We start from the raw sequence: 22,184 nt of genomic DNA, 5'->3' as shown, positions 1-22,184 counted from the left end.
AAAAAAAAAAAAAAAAAAAAAAAAAAAAAAAAAAAAAAAGCCACAGAGAAAACATGAATGATTCTGAGGAAACCTTGCTTCAAAATATCAGGGACAGCATTTCTTTAGAAAGAGCAAATTCTAGAGCAAAACCTACAGACTACCATTGACATAAGTTTGGTTAAAGTTCTATGAAGTCTGGTCAACATCAAGAGAAATTGTCTGCCTTTCAGTCTCTATGTCTTGTTCGTCTTGTTCGCAGGCCTTCTGGCAGTTTCTTTGTTTCTTTTAAAAAAGAGAGAGAGTGTACAAATTCCTGTTGGAATCATCATCATATCTGGCTGGGGGTAAGTTGATCGTTTTCTGTTTGCTTCCATGTTCCCATATATACAGTTCCTGTTCATCCTCTTTTTCTCTCTCAAACCCTTATTATAGAATCCCTGCTCTCCTTATTGGTGTTCTTCTGATAACTGGAAAACATAATGGGGACAGCATTGACTCGGCCTTCTTTTATGGCAAAGAGCAGGTAAGGAGAGTCTATGGACAGTTCTGTTCTTGGAAATGTCTCCTTTTAGCTTGTTACTGTGTTTCGCTCTACTTACATTAAAAGTTATTTTACAAATCTATTTCAGTGTATTGCATATCACATTGGTGCTAATGATTTCCAAATGCCTCAAACTTATTGAAAAAAACTTTTTTTTTAGGTTTATTTATTTTGAGAGAGAGTGTGTGAGTGCTCATGTGAGCAGGGGAGGGGCAGAGAGAGAGAGAGAATCCCAAGCAGCATCAGCACAGAGCCTGACATGGGGCTTGAACTCACAAACCATGAGATAGATCATAACCTGAGCCAAAATCAAGAGTTGGATGCTCAACCAACTGAGGCACTCGGGTGCCCCAGAACTTATTGGGTCTTCTTAAACTCACTTATGAATTATGTTTCCTCTACTGGAGGAAAGAGTGATTAATGTAAAGCTATTTAATAAATTAGCAGTAATAATAAAAACCATGTTCTTGACTTTGAATCCTCTTTCAAATATACATTTCAGAACAATAAGTATCTGGGGGAAAGTATGCTTGAGGAGTATAGTGTATCTACCGATGAGAATTCTCTAGGGCTAGGGCCCAAAGATATGTGTTTTTAAATAGTGGTTTTTTTTGTTTTTTTTTTTTAACATTCAATGTTGAGAGAACACAAGCAGGGGAAAGGCAGAGAAAAAGGGACAGAGGATCTGAAGTGGGCTTTGTGCTGACAGCAGCAAACCTGATGTAGGACTCGAACTCACAAACCAAACTTTGAGATCATGACCTGAGCCGAAGTCGGAGGCTCAACTGACTAAGCTAGCCAGGTGCCTCCAAGGATGTGTGTTTTTTTAAAGACCGTCAGAAGATTTTTATTTCCTTCTTTTTTCTCTTTTATAATTTTGAATTTTATTGGGTTGTTGTGAGAATAAATATTATACATATAAAGGACTTAGACTAGAGCTGGCATAGAGTTGGTACTCAATAAGTATTAGCCAGAATTATTTATGTTTAGTATTATTACCATAACAGAGTCTCTAGCTGAAGTACCCTTGAACTTAGGTATTAAAGCAAGCAGAAACTTTAAATTAAAAAAGGTCTGTGAGCAGTCATTCAGATTACATAGAGGAAACCAAAGGTATTGATGTAGAGTGAAAGAAGCATCTAGAAATCTTACATGATTACAAGCAAATCCTAATTCCTCTGCAAGTAACTTATATCCCTTTCATACTCGTACTCCCTTTTGAGAACTACTATTCTAAAACATTTATAGCTGTGGAGATATTGCATTTCCCACCCAAAAAAGTTCCCTTAAGCTATTCTACTAAGATTATCAAAATGGGATTGTAGACAGTGTGACCTAATGTGTCTTTGCAATGCCGGCAGATGATCATCACGGCGGTCACCCTGTTCTGCAGCATCGTGATCGCGGGCATATCACTCATGTGTATGAACCGCACCACCCAAGCGGGTCGCTATGAAGGCTTCGACCAGTCTCAGAGCCACAAAGCAGCAGAGCCTGGGAACGCCGCCTTTGAGGAGAGTCCAGTGCCAATAAATGAACCAGAATCTTTTACAAGCTCTATCCCAGAAACAAGTATGATCCTTAAATACAAAGAAACGCTTCTGTGCCTGTATAGCATGTATCCTAAGTGTTTGGTTTCAGGGAGCTTGCTCGAACTATCTGGAATATCACAGGTATTTGCAAATGAGGGACTTGAATCATAGTCCGTAATAGAGCTTGCAAGTTCTTCATTAGATTCGCATTTATAAATCTCTTGTGAGGATAATCTTATGTTAAATCCTAAAACTTCTTTGGACCCAAGAGTTTAGGAAAAAGTAACAGCTGAAGGAAATCCCCTTTTAGGAAACTAAGCCCTTAAAACATGTGTGAAGTTGGCAATATTGTATCAGGCGAGCACCAGAATAGAATGAACTAAGGAGGCCTGATGAAGCAGAGTGGATAGTCAGGAACCGGCAAACTGTAGTCCGCAGGCGGGGTCTGGTCCACCACCTGTTCTTACATGTTCCGTGTACATAGTGTTTTTGCTCGAGCACACCTGTGCTCACTTATTTCTGCCTTGTCACTGGCTGCTTTCATGCTAATGCCGGTAGAGTTGAGTCATTCACCAGAGACCCAGGGGCCTGCAAAGCGTACAGCATTTATCATCTGGTCCTTTATAGAAAATGTCTGCCAATCCCTGGTATAAGTGAAAATATGATCTTAACTACTAACTTTGTTAGTAAGTGTTAACAGTTGTCGTGGGATTTGCTTCAAATCATGAAGGGAACCCAGCAACAGAGTATGCGTTTTGGATTCATTATTATATGTGGAGATTTCATAGACGAGTCAGTGATGGTACCTATTTTTGTTCAGAGACTTTGTGGAGTAGAGGGATGACTAATCTCAAAACTATTAGTTGTAGGAGCTTAAGTCCAACTTAAGCTCAGGTCATGATCTCGTGGTTCTAGGATTTGAGCCCCGCTTTGGGCTCCCTGTCTTCCAGGCTCCTGGCTTTCTGGGCTCCCCACTGTCCAGAGTCTGCTGTCAGCAAGAGCCTGCTTCTCAGATCCTCTGTTCCCCTCTCTCTCTGCCCCTCCCCTGTTTGTGCTTGCTCTCTTTCTCTCTCACACAAATAAACATTTTAAAAAACGATTAATTGTAAATATCAATAAATAAAGGATAAAAAAGAAAGATCTTAAATTTTTAACTATTTTGTTTAAAAAAAAAAGAAAATCCCACAAATCTTAACATTTTGTATTGCCTCCTTCTCCCTCTCTCCCTTCCTTCCAAACTGGAAGTATATAGCACGGTGGCTAAAAATGAGGGTCGGAGCCAGACTGCCTGGGTTCCGATCCTGACTCCACAGTTTACTGCTCTTTGATCTTGGGCAGGCTCCCTGTGCCTCACCTTCCTTATCTGATGCTGCCAATCTTACTTCATACGACCACGGAGTCCTGCCACACAGGAGTGCAGTTTGCCAGCTTCTGACTTACACCACTATCCCTGCCGCACCCAGGACTCCTTTAGTTCATATGATGAATGGTGCTCACTAGTTTTTTTATCAGATCCTCTGTGATTACAGCATCAGAATTTCATTCTTTTGAGCCCTGTTGATCTTTCCCTTTTAAAATGGAGGTTCAAGGATTCTATTTATGTTTTCATTAACATTTTAAAAGCTGCTTTCCGTAAGTCTGGAGTACTTGTCTGGTCCTGCCCAGCACCCTTCCCTTCCCCAATTTTATGGACTACAGCGACCCTACAGAGGATCCTGAAGACCACCACTCTGGCTGGCTCTCTGTGTCTTCTCTCCCCAGGACTGTTTCCGAACTGGCTGCGGAAAGCCTGACAACTTGTGTGGGGAACATGAAACAAAGTGTCTTAAGCCCAGACAGAGCCTTTTGCTCCTACCTCTACCTGTATTTTATTTTATTTTTGTAAAGTGTATTTATTTATTTTGAGAGAGAGAACCAGCAGGGGAGGGGCAGAGAGAGAAGGGGACAGAGGATCAGAAACAGGCTCTAACCTGTCAGCACAGTGCCTGACACAGAGCTTGAGCCCACAAACCATGAGGTCATGACCTGAGCCAAAGTCAGACATTTAGCCAGCTGAGCCACCCAGACACCCCCGAACCTGCCACCACCACACGTGTATATTAAAAAATAACAATTAAAGTGTACCATAGATAGTCTTTAAACCTTGTCGTCATCCTCTCCAGCAGGAAAACTAGCTTACCCTGTAATGTAAATAAATGAAGAGCCAGAAGACAGCTATCACGTGGTTCTATAGGAAATCTTCCCCAGTGTTTGTATTTCCCTCTCCTTGTATCTCACTGTTTTATAATTGCCTTTCAAATTACCTGCATAACCCACTTGACTGTTAGAGCTGTGACTGACTTGCCCATTATTACAGCCTTACCACCTAGCATGGTATCAGGCTTGCTGTAAGTGTTTAGTAATGTTTGTGAAATGGATGGGCAGATGGGTGGGTGCATAAGGTACACCATGATTTTCTGAAGCTGCCCTACAAATCGCCATGGCAAAGTATGTGTTTATTTGCCTATTCACAGATGTTCGTAGCCAAGAGGCTTTAAAACCTACATGGTTATTCTCCTTCCCCAAATCCTGCTGTCTTCTGCTTCACTAGTGGTGTTAACACATAACACATTTGGTGTCTAGCCTGGCCTCCTGAATCTCAGTAATCCAAAATAGTTCACTCACTTCTACCTCTTGCTACACATTTGTCAGAGACCTGTGATTTGCACATGTTGTAAATGTGGAATTAGATTGAAAGGGAAATTAACCCATTTTAATATGAGATTGAAGGTTTAATTAGAAAAGAAAAAGCTAATAGGCTGGTTATACATCCTTCTTATGTTAGAAGATAAAAACTGCCATAGTGCTTTCTGTGGTGGCTATAAATGTATGCAGGCACGTACATGCCCTATGTGTATGTCACTGGCACAGGTTGGCTTTATCTCAGCTGACTTAAGCCTTCAAGTTTCTGAAGATAGGGGGGCTGGGCCAGATGATCTCTGTATTTTCTTTTCTATTGTGCTGTGGTTCTCTTTTAACATTGAGAGATGGCATCATTATCTTAAATTTAGAAAGACACTTGTGATAGTTTATCCTAGATTATTATTATTCAACTTTTTTTTCTGTTAAGAACACTACTGAAGAATCAAAACATATAATCAATGAAAGTTTCAGCCTAGGCATTATTCCTTTTTCTAGCATATTAAATTTTAATATGGTTTATCACTACTATAACTGAAGTTATTATTCTATTCAAATCCATGGTCAAGGAGCTCCATGCCTTATATATGCATGAGATGTTGAAAGGACACTGCATGCGTTCTCTGACTGTGCAGAGGAAAAGTTACAGCTCGATAGCAGCTGTCTCAGTGTGACTTCTGCAAACCAGTCTACCTATAAAGCAGCAAGAGATTTTCAGCTGTCTGTATTTGAAAACACAAAAGATATAATTGTTTTTACTGCATCTTCTAGACTCGTAGGAAACACATTCTTGAAAGAAGTGAGTCTTGACCTAAACGTAAAGGAAGAGAGGACTTCAATGAATTAATAAGAGTGGGAATTGTACCCGTGTCTAACTAGGTCCAGAGACCCAAACAGGTCTGGGTTTTGTGGAGGACACTGAACAATTGTCCTGAAAGAAGGGAAAGGCATTATTGAGTAGTGGGAGCAGTCAGATAGGGAGAGAGAACCAAGTCCTCAAGAGCCTTTCAAATTCAAGCTAATGAGTTTGAATTAACTACAGTAAACAATAGAGCACTAGTGCATGTTTTTAAGGATTGATGATATAAAAGCTATATTTTAAGAAAGCGTTCAGATGCTTTCTTCTCAAAGCACAGTGGTAACTATTGAAACAGCATGGATGAAAACACTTTTCCTTGTCTCATACCACGAGGAGGCATCATATAAAGAAGCTGGCTGGGCCTTTGTCTGCCACCCTTTAAACATTAACTTTCGTATAAGCACATGTAAGTGCTTCTTGATAGGTCCCATGTGAAAACATTGTGGCTGCATGGGAAGTTTGTGTGTATGTGTGAATGGGTTGTTTTTTTGGTTTGGTTTGGGTTTGTTTTGTTTTGTTTGGCATCTCTCGAAGCTGTCCATTTCTGTTGGGGTTGGTCCTTACTGTCAAATGCTGTCTTAAATATATAGGTTGCTGCTCCTGCTCCATGGGGAATGGGGGCTTACACTGCCCATCCACCGAGCCAGTAGCAAACACAAGCACCAGCGGGCTCGTGACTCCTTCGTCTGAGAAAAGTAAGTGTCTCTGGGCTGTGAGGGTGGTAAGGAACAGAGGAGATTCCTCTCCTTATGCCTTAAAGATTTTGACTGAGGAAGCTGCACTATTTACATATTCTGAAATAAGATAGGGAAAAGTGCTAATAGGATAATAGTTGTGCATAGATAGAATACTCTTTAAAAATACAAAGTTCTTATAGCAATTGGTAGGATTATACACACATTTTCCAATAAATGTAACCCACCTGATAACTCCAAGAAGTTTGCCCCAAGCGCCATTTTTTTCTCAGATGTTTTTCTTATTTTAGCAGCTGAGACTTCCTCCCTACTCATTTCCTCCAGGACTAGGACCATTTAGTGCTTAATTACATTTTGAATCTGTATACTTTAAATATACCCTGTCTTACAAAATAAGGAAAATCTTTAAAAGTAAAAACCTTTGACATATAGACTAAGAGACTGAATTACATTTGTGGTCTGAACTTCAGGGTTTTGTTTGCGCCAAAATTAGAATATAACAGTATATTAGTAGAAGTTGTACAGCATAATAGTTCAATAATTGTATACATTACAAAGTCATCACCACTATAAGTCAAGTTACCATCGGTCACCATTGACCCCCTTCACTCTTTTCACCCTCCCTTAACCCCCTTCACTTTGATAACCACAAGTCTGTTTTCCCCCCTGTCCTAGCTCTTGATTGTCTAAGTAGCCTGATTTATTCTTGAGAGTCCTGGTTGTTGAGTGTGTGCTAGGACCCGGCAGCTTGCCAAGGGGAGTGGTCTCAGTTAGCACCTAGATTCAGGCGGATTGGAAGCCAGACCCTCGGGCAGCAGTTTCTCAAGTATGCAAATATATACAGTCCTGTGAGGCCACAGTCCTAGACCCTGCTGATCACTAGACCAGGAGATCTGAAGATTTCCTCTGGGCAACAGTTGCCAAGAGTCAGAGCTTGAGACAAGCGTAAAAGATCATTTCTGGGAGATACTAGTGAGCTGTGGTGAGGCCAAGTAGGGGGCAGGGGTGCGTACAGATGGTGTCTCCTTGCGTACATCCTCTGAGAGTGCCTTAGATGTGTGGCAAACCTGAATCCTATCCCTCAGGTTAAAGTTCCTGGATAATTAAATGGACCTTTTTCACATACAGTTTGGGAGTGTGTTTCAGTCTGCTGTCTGTGTGTTGTGCAGGAAGGGTATGGTATCTTGTCCAGAACTGTTTTCCCAACTGCTACAGACCCATGGAGCCCAGGACCACAGGCCCCTCAGGCCACCAGAGCCAGGCAATCAAGAGCGGCCTGTCTGTGGACTGAGTTCATCCATCAGCCTTAGCAAGGCTGTTGGAGAGGGTTGGGTGTAGGGCACACCTGTGCCAGGAAAGAGCATTAGGGATGGGGCATGCCTGCAATTTTAGCAATGCTGAAGAAGAGCATTCTGGGGGGTACATGCCTTGGTTTTAGCCACACCTCCCTGCCCTAGCAAGATGGAGGGACAGTGCAAAACCTGGCACTCTCCAGCAGCACTCTCCCCATTCAAGGAAAATTCCAGTGAATCTTTAAGATTAGCAATTGAATCTCCTTCACATATAATCCAGTCGTCTCTCAAATTGGTGCTGGTTCCCCAGACAGGTGAGTCCATGCTGAGCTCCCCATAGCCCTTGGGTCCCCTAGACATAAGCCCCATTGGTTTCCAGAGCCAGACTTTGTTGGGGCCTCATCTGTCTGGTGCAGGTCCCGATGGTCGGGGTAGCTGATGTGGAACACAGACCCCTCACTCCTCAGGGAGAAGCTCTGAGCCTGTGAGATCCTTCCCTAGTGTGTGTTGCCGCACCCAGGGTGAGGGTTTTGGTAAGACTGCAGCTCTGCCTTTCCCACCTGGCTCCATGGGGCCATTTTCCCCTCTTGGCTGAGGAAGCTGCTCAGCTAGTTTTCAGTTCTTTTCAGGTGGGAGTTATCCCATATATAGTGGTAGATTTGGCGTGTGTGTTGGAGATGAGTTCAGAGTCTTCCTTTGCACCGTCTTGGGCCATTCCCATGCACACACAATGGAATTCGAGTTATTGAAAACAACCGAAAGCACTTACAGGAAATTGCAGTGCACTTTCAGCTAATTATGATTATTTATAATCAAGTTAGAAAGGGAAACCCCCCAAAGCCCTCTCATATGTCAACTATATTGTTGCCAAAGGCATTTCACTTTTATGTAAGAGCTGTGATGATTATAAATAACCATGTATGCAAATCACCTAGCACAGTGTGTGGGGTACGTAGTAAATGTTCAGCAGACATAGCAGTCGCAGTAGTAGCAGTTGCTATTAGTCTAGCAGCGTTTATATTTGGCTACTAGCTGCTGGCTAGGAATGGATTTTAAATAGTGGAACTCACATTTCTACAGAAAGAAGTGAAAATATATCAGATGTTGGGCCTTCATTGACTTTCTGACAGGAAACCCCATTGGGCATTCAGTGAAACTGTCTTTCAGTTTTGGGGTGCTCATTCTATAAACCAATGTTTCTTTACATCCTAATTCCCAAGGCTCTCCTTATTTGTCCTCCCCACACAATATACCTAATAGTAAAGTCCATTAACAAAATCAACATGTAATTTAATTTGACATTTATTTTTGTCTCTGAAAATTGTTTTGCTTTGTTTATCTGTCATTTTATTCATTAATAATGCGGATTCCTGAAAAACTATTTTATAGGAGCTTCTTAGATTTTCTGATTCTCTTTTGCAAAAATTATACAGAAGGAAAGCCAGCATATATGGACTTCATCTACTCCTACAATTTAGTATCATTCCAAAGCCTAAAATAAAGAAAGACAAAAAGAAATCAGACCATGGACATGTGAGGATTTTGAGAGTATAATAGTATGATTAATCCCTCATCCCCAAAACACTGGTACAGCACAAAGGCAAAATCAGTATTGCAATAATGTGTAAAAAGGGCAAAGGAAAGATAGTGAATTTATTTTTATCCATTTTTGTACTATTTTGTACAGTATTTGAAGACCAGATCTATTATACATACTGATAGAATTTTCCTAGACCAAGATCTACACAAATAATTTTTATTACAACAGAATCACACCACAGACATGGTTGGGCAGCCTTTCTTTTCCCTTAGCAACATGGTACGCTTCCCATGCACCATGAGCTGTCCTGCTAGACCATGGTTAATGACTACATATGTCTCTTTCTAAAAAGTGTCCCTAGGAAATACAAATTTTTCTTGTTTACTTCGAGGGTTAAGAGTGATAAAATTGTGTTTTTCATCTTTCACTTTTTAAAATCAGACTGTATGTTAGGCTAGACATCCATTTTGTAAAAAAACCGCTTTCCCTTGCTTCTGAGGCAATGTACCTAGTGGAGGGGAGGCAGAAGAACGGACGTTTCTGGGGAAAGGCCCCTCCCCTGTGCTCTAGGCCACAGAAGGGTCATATCTGTGATCTGGACTTGGTTCTGTGTGTGAACAGAACAGTGTGTAGCAGTTTTTATTTGATTTCTTAAAGGTCTTGTCTAAGGCAGATTTTTAAACTCTTTCATGAAAGGCAAAGGGAGATAGTAAGTTTGTTACAGTTAGCCAAAATAGGACATTCGTGACCAATTATGCAGATTTGTTATAGATGAAACATGAGTTATTAATTTAGTCTTAAAAAAAGAAATTAAGTTATATAGAGAGTTATAATATATAGCTAGTGGCTATAATAACAGCATGGGGGAAGTGGGTAGTGTTGCTAAGTAAAAAGAAAGCAGGCTGCCAAATTGTGTAGTATGATCCTACACCAATAAAAATTATTTGTGTATATCGTGATGTAGAAAACTTCTATAAGTATATACAGTAAACCTGGTCTTAAATATATATATATAACACTGTTGAATAGTATAGAAGGGAACTATGGCATACCACTTGTATTTGTTGGAATAAAAACACTTGACAAGTAGAACGCTCCTGAAACCACATGAAGGAGCCTTCCTCCGATTTCATCTAAAATAATATACTGATTCTGAGCTGAATGTGCATGTGCGCTGGTTTGCTTCGAAAGTCATTACGAATTTAAAATGCATTCAAATAAAAAGCTCTGATTACAAATTGTTGTACTTACTGTCTTATAGATGATCATTGTGTGAGTCGCTGTCACTCCCAGAGCTGCATGTTAGTCCAGGAAGAAGAGCAGTATCTACAGAGTGGAGACCAGCAACTGGCTCGACATGTGTTGCTGTGTTTACTTCTCATCATTGGCCTGTTTGCTGTAAATGTTTCTTCTGATTTTGTTTTGGGGCCATTTCTTTAAATGTTTGGCAAAGATTTTGTTCAGGCATCTGGGAGAAACATAGTTATTGCTTCCAGGGGCGTGGCAGCTAGGCCAATTTGAATCCCGATCTTGAGCAGTGTGGCCCAGAAAGGGGAATGAAGGATTCACAGCACCCTGTTGCCTAAATGCCCCAATACCCTATTTTGCTTAGAGGCTTAGAGACATTTACTCATTCTATGCTCTGAACCTAGAACTTGGTAAAACCAGGTATCTCCATGTTGTGTGCAGGGCCGTTCTGTGAATACATGCCTACGTGGTCTCCCAGAAGACATTCCTCAGATAAATTTTTTTGTTTTAATTTTTTTTTAATGTTTTATTTATTTCCAGGAGAGAGAGAGAGAGACAGGGTGAGCAGGGGAGGGTCAGAGAGAGGGAGTCATAGACTGAAACAGGCTCCAGGCTCTGAGCTGGCAGTCAGCACAGAGCCCGACGCGGGGCTCAAACCCACGAACCGCGAGATCATGACCTAAGCAAAAGTCGGATGCTTAACCGACTAAGCCACCCAGGCGCCCCTCCTCAGATAAACTTTGAGGAGGGATTTTTAATTATGAAAATAGCGTAACCACTTCATGCCATAGATATTTACTAAATTAATGCCTTCTCTTTTTTATTATTTATTTATTTATTTTTTTAATGTTTCTTTATTTTTGAGACAAAGAGAGACAGCATGAGCAAGGGAGGGGCAGAGAGAAAGGGAGACACAGAATCTGAAATAGACTCCACTGTTAGCACAGAGTCCAACGCGGGGCTTGAACCCACGAACTACGAAATCATGACCTGAGCTGAAGTCGGACACTTAACCGACTGAGCCACCCAAGCTCCCCTGCCTTCTCTTTTTTAATTCATTTTTTATGGTTCTAAATTGTACCCAGAGATTTATACTCTGCTTTGTCACAAATGCCAGTCATTTTCATGTGGCTACATAGTTGTTCATAACTGTTAATTTAAATGGCCCCTCGTGGGGCGCATGGATGGCTCAGTTGGTTAAGCGTCCTACCGCTCAGGTCATGATCTCACAGTTTGTGGGTCCCAGACCCGCGTCAGGCTCTGTGCTGACAGCCAGCTCAGAGCCTAGAGCCCGTTTCCGATTCTGTGTCTCCCTCTCTCTCTGACCCTCCCCTGCTCACGCTGTCTCTCTCTCTCTCTCTCTATCTCAAAAATAAACAAAACATTTTTTAAAAATTAAATAAATAAATAAATAAATGGCTCCTCAGTAAACCATAGAGGAGAGACATTGGAATTTACCCAACCACTTCTTTATGGATGATTATCCCTAGTTTTTCCAAATGCTCTAATAAACATCTCTCTGCAATATTTCATTGTGACAGAATCTCAAACTTGGGAAACCTGGATCAAAGAGTATAAATATTTCTGTGCCTTTGGATGCCTTCTACTAAATTGTTTTCTGAAGAAGTAGTATAGATTTGTAAAAGTACTCCCACCAGCACTGAATGTTATGAATTTTTTTTTTTTAAGTTTATTTATTTGAGAGAGAGAGAGAGAGACCAGGGAAGGGGCAGACATAGAGGGAAACAGAGAGCTCAAAACCATGAACCATGAGATTGTGACCTGAGCCAAAATCAAGAATCAGACTCATATCAACTGAGCCACCCAGGCGTCCCTGAATGTTAAGAATTTTAAAGTTTGATAACTTTATAAGTCAAATATAGCACTTTATTTTCTAAATGCATTTCTTTGATTACTAAGGGATTTTAAAATTAGTTTTATGTCCTCTTGTGTGAATTATCAGTTATTATTATATAATTCTTTAAGATGCTTTGAATGTAACTTGCCTACAGATGGGAGATGGACCTTATATATAACCAATGAAGAAACCTTTTTACATTGAGTGCTATCCTCCAGCACCATTTTAACTGCTGTTTAAGAACAAAATCAAAAAGAGCTGCCTGGGTGGCCCAGCCAGTTGTGCATCCGACTTTGGCTTAGGTCATAATCTCACAATTCATGGGTTCGAGCCCTGCATTCGGCTCAGTGCTAACTCGGAACCTGGAGCCTGCTTCGGATTCTGTGTCTCTGTCTCTCACTGCCCCTCCACTGCTTGCTCTCTCTCTCAAAAATAAATAAACATTAAAAAAGTTATTTAAAAAAGAACAAAAATAAAAAAGTAAGAAATGCTGCCAAGAAACACTGCTTAGTGGTGTGATTGTTTTCATTGTGTAGAACTAATTTTAAAATCAGACCTGTCTTAGGTTAGTTGGAAGTACTGATGTATTATGTAAGTCTCCGTATTATGGCGCATGTCTTCTTGCTTCAGATCTGATCAAATTAGATGCTGTTTGAATGACATCTGTCAGGAGGAGAGGTTGAAACCTCTTGTTCAAAAGACAAAGTCTCTATATTCTCTCGGTGTTTTTCCTTTTAGTCTTTTTCTCCCTAATTATTAAGCAGATAAGTTATTGTACTGTGTTCTGGAAAGAAAGAAATGATTAGCTAGCTTCATTTTAAAATACTATTTTCACCTTCCTTTACAGAATCTTTCCAGTTGTTTATGGTGGCTATTCAACCAAGAACCTGGAAGGCTCTATGTCGAGTTACAGTTTTTCTGTGCTGTGTTTAACTTTGGCCAGGTATTTGTTTACTGAGAACTTTGGGGCTTTTTTGTTTCCCTGGATGAGTGGTTTGGGAGGTAGTGGTGCGGATGTTGTCGTTTTCTTTTAAATCAAAAGGGTTTAGTTGGTTTGCCAGCTGCCCGTGTGTGTGGCAGCTGACAGCTGCTTCCTATCTCCATATTGGTTCTAGTCATCAGAATGCTCATTGAGTGTTTCAGTCGCAAACACCAAATAGTTTTTTGCTTTGGTTTTAAAATAAAGAATGATAATTTAAGCAGGGACAAGATGTCCCAACTTCTTTGTTGAAACTTTGTTATGGTCTTAATAAGTCACTTTGGGAAAAAAGACTTACCTTCTCTGCACCTTTCGTTGGTTGAGTCACTTAAATTGATGAACATCATTTCATTAACATGTTGACCCTTCTTGAATGATAGGTGCTTAAATCTTTTTTAGAAAATCATGTGATGGATAAATACATGTGGGCCAGGGATCATAGATGCCATTCCTTAGCACTCTACTACCATATTCCAACCATTATTAAGCATTTTACATTGGTCGTCTTAAATATCACAGGAAAACCTTCAAAGTGACATTATCATTCCCAGTTTTAAAAATTAGGAGCTAAAATTTCCTGAAGAACTAATATAATAGTTGCCTTTATGTCACTATTAAAACAGATATTAAAGAATAAATGACATTTTACATATTGGGAAAATATTTTTCTGTGAAAATTTGAAAGTGTGATTCTGTTTTCAATCCCTTACTTCTTAATAAAGAGAGAATATTAGTCCCCAAGACTAAGTATCAGGTTGAAAAAATAGTGTTTGAAATCACTGGTTTTGTCTCTTAAGCCTGAAATAATCAACTACCTGAGTCAGTTAGCATTGATCAGTACACACCCCTGATGCACATTTTACCCCAACATTAATCTCTTGAAATATTTCCAGTTTGTGTTTTGCCATTATTGTGGGAGCAAAATGACTACATCTAGATAGATAAGTGCTCTGAGCATTTTATTACACATAGACGTGGGTATCCAAGGCTACATGATGCCCACCTGACCTTGTGAATCTGCTAAGGTCTGATTTTGGAACCCAAGAACTATAAAATCCTAGGTTGAAAACTCATAGCCTCACTCAGCATTTTGATTTCAGGAAGCCCACCCCAGGCTGTCACCCCAGGACTGGAACTGAGAAAGCTTCACAAAGAAGCTAATGCCAGGAATGGTGATTTGAAATGAGGCCCCCATAGCTAATGGCCCAGTGTTTCAAAGGAGAGAGAGCTTTCCAAACTCTGCCCCCCCCCCACCCCCCGACTCCCATATAGGTCACTCCTTTTTGGTTGCTTATAGTTTGGGGCTGAAGAAAGGTAGATCCTTCTGGCAATATATTGCATTGTCCATCCCACCTCCCACCAACCTGCACTTAGATCCTATTCCCACTGTGCCTGGCAAATGGCAGTTCCCAACCTCCTGTCTCCCCAGCCAATCCCAGTCATCTTGACCTGTGGCTGCTTTCTGGTGCCGGTTTTCCTCATCAGCCCCCAACCCCCAAAACCCTTTCCCTAAACACTGAGCCGATTTCATGTCACATAAAGTTTGTGCAGCAACTTCCTTGTAATCAGATACTATATAATTCTATAATTTCTGAAGTGTTAATAGAAATATAATAAATGCTAAAACACAATGGGAAATCATTAGTTTTCTTTTTTAAAAAGGGAAAGCAAAGACATGAAGCTCTTAAATGTCTTTGTTTTTCTTCAGTAAGCTAGGATGCAGAGACGGCAGCTCAGGCCTGGTGTAAGTCAGTGATCCAACCTAATTAGTAGGACAGATGATGAGGGAGAGGCAGCCACATATCCTCCCTGCCTCCAGACAGCAAACTTTAGAGGACCTGCCTTGTGTGTTCCATTTAAACTACTGCTCTGATCACTATAGTTTGGCCTCCCCCAGCACTAAGTATATGGTGGCTTCCATAATTTCTCAGTCTTAACATTCTGCTGTTGAATTCATAACTATAACCTTTCTTCTTCCACAGGGATTTATTTCCTTTGGCATCTTTGGATTGGACAAACATTTAATCATTCTACCTTTCAAAAGAAGGTAAATTTAACTTTGAAATAAGTCAGTATCTGAGGGCACCTGGGTGGCTCAGCCGGTTAAACGTCCGACTTCAGCTCAGGTCACGATCTTACAGTTTGTGGGTTCAAGCCCCGTGTCAGACTCTGTGCTGACAGCTCAGAGCCTAGAGCCTGCTTCAGATTCTGTCTCTCTCTCTGCCCCTCCCCTGCTCACCCTCTGTCTCTCTCAAAAATAAACATTAAAAAATTTTTAAAAAAGAAAGACATCTATATCTGTAAAGGTAATGACAAGTCCATTCTATTAAGATACTGGTATTTTTAAACCTTTAGTAATTGCTAGGAGACCACAGAAAGGTTAAACTGAACATTGCAGAAAGGTTATGTGTTGATTCACACATTTGTTGTAAATAATTGCATAGAAGAGGCACCTGGGTGTCTCAGTCAGTTAAAGCCTCCAACTCTTAGTTTCAGCTCAGGTTATGATCTCACAGTTCATGGGTTTGAGCCCCACATCAGGCTCTACACTGCTGGTGCAGAGCCTGCTTGGGATTCTCTGTCTCTGCCCCTTCCCTGCTTGTACCTGTTCTCTCTCTCTCAAAATAAAGAAAAATAAACTTTTAAAAAAAATAATTGCAGAGAAAATATTAGAAGAACTCTTATTATGCCAATATTGTCATTTGCATTTCAACGAGAATTGATGGATGAGAACTTCTTTTTTTTTCTTTAATGTTTATTTTTGAGAGAGAGAAAGAGAGAACACAAGATGGAGGAGCAGAGAGAGAGAGAGTGGGACAGAAGATCCGAAGCGGGCCCTGCACTGACAACAGAGAGCCTGATGTGGGGCTCGAACCCATGAACCGTGAGATCATGACCTGAGCCAAAGTTGACCAACTGAGCCACCCAGGTGCCCCGATGGATAAGGACTTCTATCTATGGCATTAACTACATAAAGTAAAATGAAACTTGAAAATGTATTTAGAGAGGCGCCTGGGTGGCTCAGTCAGTTAAGCGTCCGACTTCGGCTCAGGTCATGATCTCACAGTCCGTGGATTTGAGCCCCGTGTCAGGCTCTGTGCTGACAGCTCAGAGCCTGAAGCCTGCTTCAGATTCTGTGTCTCCCTCTCTCTCTGCCCCTCCCCCACTCGCTCTCTGTCTCTGTCTCTCAAAATAAAATAAAGACATAATCAAAATTTATTTTTAAAGAAAATGTATTTAGAAACAAAAATGGTAGATTGCGCAGACCCAAAGGTCTGTATTTGGCAATACAGATTCTCCTTTGACAATAGGATTTCTTTATCAATCTGACAATTTACAGAAAACTCAAGTTCCCTTCTTTCTAAATTTTTGGTCTTTGATTAGCTTGATGATGAGTTTCTTTGGATTCAGATTAGTAACTTCTTTATGAGAAATAATGAAATGAGGATTCTGCAACTCAGGAGTGGAAAGAAGGGGGAAGCACACATCTTTGTTACTCTCATTTGTTTACAAAGTCAAAACCAGTGGAAACGGGAAGTGCTAATGGAGTTTATCCTACCAACTATCTAAAAAGTGCCCAGTATATTGGTCAGTGTTCTTTCTAGTCTTTCCTCTTTTTTGTCATCATTAACATCATCACATTATTAAGATATAGTTGCTTCATTTCATGAAGGAGGAAAAGCATAACAGGAAAGTCACTGAACCTAGTTATCAGCTTCATAATGTTGATCAGTTAAAATAGTCACCACGTTTTGTCTGAGCTGGCAGAAACAGAATGGTGCGGTCTCCCAGAGCCCAGTATTTGTCTCTCTGATACTGAAACCAGAAAATGACTAAATAAAATACTTGATCTCTGTAAGTTATTTTCACAATGTAGAATGTAGAGTAGAATGTAGAATAAGGAAAGAACTTCATTTTTTGGTAGAAACTGAAATAGATCAAATATGTCTGGATGGTTTATCAAATGTTCAAGTCTCCACCTGCTTGGACCAGGAAACCAAGTGCGGATTAGGTCTTCGATTGGGAGACTAACAACATCTGGATGCTGTCAGTGACTGCTTTGGAAGAGCTGTGTCGAGGGGGCGATAAGCAGGAAGGAGTTCTCTCTGAGTGCTTTCCATTCCTTTAAAGTGACCTCCTTAAATTTTGGTTTTTAGACTTGAATTCCTATGGAATAATAAAGATACAGCAGACAAGAGGGGTTCTCCTGTTCCTGAGGAAATAAAAATGACCTGTCAACAATTTATCCACTATCACCGTGACCTATGTATCCGAAACATTGTCAAGGAAAGAAGGCAAGTACAAATTCAAGATAATTATATTTTAGATGATTAATTTTGGTTTGTAACAGGCTAAATAATATGGTTGTAATTAACTACATGGTTGTTTTTTTCAATAGCAGAATTAAAAGTTAAAACAGATATGGGTCAGTTTAAGAAACAGCATATACTGGGACGCCTAGGTGGCTTAGGCGGCTGGGCGTGCAACTTTCAGCTCAGGCCATGATCTCACTGTTTGTGGGTTGGAGCCCCGTGTCGGGCTCTGTGCTGACAGCTCAGAGCCTGGAGCCTGCTTCAGATTCTGTGTCTCCCTCTCTCTCTGCCCCTCCCGTGTCCCCACTCCTGCTGTCTCTGTCTCTCTCTCAAAAATAAATAAACACTATAAAAATTTTTTTAAAGCCAGCATATATAAGATGTTTACACTTTTTAAATGCTATATGACTTCCGATTCCCACACAAAATGTGAAAACTAAGTTAGAATGAATGAAAATGTAGTAAAATATTAACATTCACTTCACGTTGGCCGTTAAGTGTCTCTCACAAAACTATGAGATACACTGGATTTAGAAGTGACTTTCTGTTCTCCATCTCCTAGTGGTATGTTATTTCGTATTATTCATGACATTGTCAGGAAAATGAAATGAAATTTGTCCTTTTATGTCTATAACTGCAAATTTGACAATTTATGAAAATTCCCATTTAGGATGATATATATACACATATCATGCCACGATTTTATTATAACCAGGTAGCCTGGGATAGCTAGTGGAAAGGGGACTCATTGGTTGGGCACAGATTCTGGAAGTCAGCTCCTGAATCTGTCACTTATTACCTATGCGACATCACTGGGCAAATTCAATTCTCTAAACCTTAACTTTCCTCTTCTTTAAATTAGATAGCATGTTTCTTTGAATTGAATAGCAAAATCTATATGAGAGACCTAGCCCAGTTTCTGGAAATGGTAAACCATGACGAAAAGTTAGTTAAAGACCCAAACAAAATTATTTCAAAGTTCCACTTATAGATAGTTTCAACAGTTTACAATTGCTTCTTAAAATTAGGAAAGGCGGGGGGCAGGGGGGGGCGAGGCTCCTGGGTGGCTCAGTCAGGTAAGCATCTGACTCTTCGTTTCAGCTCATGTCATGATCTCATGGTTTGTGGGGTTTGAGCCCTGCATTGGGCTCTGCGCTGACAGCATGGAGCCTGCTTAGGATTCTCTCTCTCCTTCTCTCTCTGCCTCTCCCCTGCTTGTGCTCCCTCTCCCACTCTCTCTCAAAATAAATAAATAAACTTAAAAATGAAATGCAGTGAAGAAAGGGTGCTCCATGTCAGCTCTGCCAGGCCCTCCGTGACTGCCTAGACAGGAAGCACAGCTCTTGAAGTTTGCAGGCTGCTTCGCACCCAAATGGCGGAATGGGCGCTAACTGGTAGTGGTGCAGCCCTGTCTCCTGCACAGTGGCGCATTCTTCGCCACTCTGTGCAGTCCCATGGGCTACGGTTATAGCTGCCTGCTCAGTCATCAGGAAGCAAATATTCTTCAGTTGGTGGCTGGGATATAAGGTGTTGGGCTATCAATTAAAAATCGACAAGCAGGGAGAAGGCTTAGAGACAGGTTGTAATATTCAAAGTGATGTTTGTAGTTGTAAAGCATAAATTAAGAGATCTTATTACTAAGCAAGCTATTGATGTTAAAATATTTTGATTTATGTACTTGAGGAGATTTTTCATGTATATTAGCCTCTTCTCTAATTTTGAAATGAAACTCTATATTCATTGGTGGGTAAACGTTTTAAAATTTTTGTCACTTACTTCTCATCTTGTCTTGATTTTCATCCACTGTTTCTGTTGTCAAGCACTGTAGGTTTTACAGCTTGACTGATGCTTGTGGACAGATTCATGTTGTCTACTGCATATTTGTATGAAAATGTACAGAATCTATTTAATTGCCTCTTTCACATTTCTCTTCCTCTTGTTTATTTATTCGTACCTGAGGCACCCCACATTTGCATTAGGAAGACAAATTTTAAATAATCAAGAAAAAGATTCATAATCAAAGCACATTTTAAAGACCCTAGATTTATAGCAAGACAGATCACATGTATTCTTTCCTTACTTCCTAATGCACCAAATTCCTGACAAACATCAGTAAGATTGTCTTGCTGATGAAGGCAGGAAGGAAAGACTATTGGTGGGCAGCGTGATACACAGAAAATAATGAAGTGAGATTTGAGTAGTTTAGTAAAAATAGTCACTTTTTAAGAGCTTGTAAAAAATATTATTTAGTGTTCCTGAGACTATAAATTACTTATTATGCCAAGTATATACTTATAAAATAAGTAATATTTAGTTGTCTACAGAATAGGTCTAATTATAACTGGCCAGCTACTATAAAAAAAGAATGCTTCTTTGTAGATGCATTTACACTGTGTCATTTTTTTCTTTACATGTTTCTATTTTCACAAGGATTATTGGCATTTTTTTTCTGGTGGGTCTTTCTAGGGCCAGGTGAGTTAACAAACCCTTTATATTCAGAATAGTTTCATTCCTGCCACACTTTTACCTATCATGCTGTGTTTCCCTGTCTCCTGTTTTCCTTGCTCGTCCTCTCTCATGCAGTGCTGATACCAGGGTTACAGAACATGTGGGTGAATCATTCCTTTGACATACAGGTGTGGTGCAAAGACGTCTACTGGGACCTTCTGTGGCTGTGACCTGGTGAACTGGCTCATTGAAGTTGGCCTTGCCTCCGACCGCGGGGAAGCTGTGATCTATGGAGACAGACTGGTGCAAGGGGGAGTCATCCAACACATAACCAACGAGTATGAATTTCGGGATGAGTACTTGTTTTACAGATTTCTTCAAAAGAGTCCTGAACAGAGTCCTCCTGCTGCTTATGCCAACACTCCCCCACAGGAAAGATATAAAGAAATCGAGCCTTCATCCCCATCCCCTAAGACCTAAATTATGAAGGAGACAACCCCAGGCCATATTCTAGCCCCAGACCTGTTTCTTATTAGCTGTGTGACCTTGGCCAAAGCATAACCTCTCTAAGCCTCAGCTGCCTCTTCTGTAAAATTTGATGAGGTGTGTTCCTACCCCATGCTAACATTCTATGACTTCGTGTTTGTAAAACACACAGGAAACTGACAGGAAAAAGAGAAAACCAAATCAAAATTTAAAGTTCTGATAATAAACATAATAATTACTATAAACTAATTATGCCAACATTTTAAAACATTGCTCCCCACAGCCGTTTGCTGTAACTTCAAAACCAACATCCAATGTATCATTTGCTTTAAGCTGCCAAATTTGGCAGGTGTATTGCTGGCAGGGAATGGACCTTAAACTATGACAACTTTGCGCTTATTGATAGCACCTCCTGAAAAAGAATTTTAATCCGATTAAAAAAAAAACCCTCCTTATTCTATTTTTCCCATTTTCTTAACAAAGAGTACTCACTAAATACTAGAAGTGGTATTTTTTTAAAGTTCATCTTCTCTTGCTTTTCTATACAAAGTACTAATCTGTGTTATTAGAAGGGGAATAAGAACCACCATAAATATCATCTCCAAAATCCATCCACAGAAGTATAATCTTTAACTTTTGTACTAAACATAATTTCAGTGGATTTGTTTGGATTTTATCAACAAAATTGTTACCACGTATCAATTCTGGTGTTTGCACAAAGCACCACAACGCAAAAGGATAGCCCTCTTCCCTCTTCCCTGCAATTAAAAACAAAAAAACTATAGTTCAAGCCAAGATTTAAAAACTTTAAACCTTACACCCCACTTTTACATCTTAGTCTTCTTAAAGTGTCCATGTATAAAAAAAATCTATAAACTTGAAAGTTATTCAGTGTTGCCCTCAGATAAGCTTTATCTTCAGTAAATTAAAGAGATCTAGTCACATGACCTTTGAATACCTAATTGTTAGATGTCAGTGCTGGTTTACCTTATTTAAAACATGTTTCTAGTATTTATTTTTCTCATACTTTTAGTTTGTCATGTAAAAGCCATTTAGAAAATAATTTATAGAGTTAAATCATTGCTTTTCTAATGCAACAAATATGTAATTTTTTTAAAAACCTGCATGGAAGCCTCGTGTATTTAACAAGTAAATTACACTTCATTGTGTAGTATTAACCTGTACCAACTTTACGTTATGATTAGGGAATGGGGATTTTTTCAGCAGAACTGTCTTGCTGTAAAACCTTTTTTTTTTTAATGACCACATTATAACTCTCAGAATGCTCAGGGGCGAGCATAAAGCCTCATTGTTGTACCAGGAGACTTTTACACTTACGGCAACACTGATATTACTTCACATGCATGCAGGCACCACAGACTGGAGAATTTGTTTTGCAAACAAATCATACTACACCTGTTTTATTATTTGCATGAAGGGAAAAAGCTGCATCTTTTTCCACAGGAAACACTAAGAGAAAACCCGAGATCAGAATGATCTGTGGTTTCAGATAACAAAGGCTTTTAAGGAATATTTTTAGCATTACGGATATGTTAATTTTATTAAATGAAAATACTTGTAACTTTTACTGTCACTGACAAAGCAAGTTTCTCAATAAAATACCTATTTTAACTTCCATTGCCAACATCTTCTTTGAATAATCTAAAAAGTGCAGAAGCCATCATAGAGGTTTTTTCTCTGGGTCTCCTGAGAGTATTCTTTTCTTTATTCA

At 39.9% G+C, this 22,184-nt stretch overlaps 1 protein-coding gene across 2 annotated transcripts in view; it reads left to right on the top strand.

The window, feature by feature from the left end:
- Window positions 1–22,090, top strand: part of GPR155 (G protein-coupled receptor 155) — a 46,810-nt gene extending 24,720 nt beyond the window's left edge. For both annotated transcript variants that reach the window (XM_077751202.1, XM_077751201.1), the window contains 9 exons: window positions 242–326; window positions 415–505; window positions 1,885–2,095; window positions 6,184–6,288; window positions 10,382–10,518; window positions 13,074–13,169; window positions 15,188–15,252; window positions 17,363–17,500; window positions 20,155–22,090. In XM_077751202.1, coding sequence (XP_077607328.1) covers window positions 242–326; window positions 415–505; window positions 1,885–2,095; window positions 6,184–6,288; window positions 10,382–10,518; window positions 13,074–13,169; window positions 15,188–15,252; window positions 17,363–17,500; window positions 20,155–20,446 — 1,220 coding nt within the window. In that variant the 3' untranslated portion in view covers window positions 20,447–22,090. The remainder of the gene's footprint in view (window positions 1–241; window positions 327–414; window positions 506–1,884; window positions 2,096–6,183; window positions 6,289–10,381; window positions 10,519–13,073; window positions 13,170–15,187; window positions 15,253–17,362; window positions 17,501–20,154) is intronic.
- The last annotated feature ends 94 nt before the right edge of the window (window positions 22,091–22,184 follow it).

Source organism: Crocuta crocuta, unplaced genomic scaffold (assembly GCF_008692635.1).
Source record: "Crocuta crocuta isolate KB4526 unplaced genomic scaffold, BGI_CrCroc_1.0 scaffold219, whole genome shotgun sequence".
NCBI lineage: Eukaryota > Metazoa > Chordata > Mammalia > Carnivora > Hyaenidae > Crocuta > Crocuta crocuta.
The sequence above is the reverse complement of the archived record's forward strand: the minus strand, read 5'-3'. Positions and strand labels throughout refer to the sequence as shown.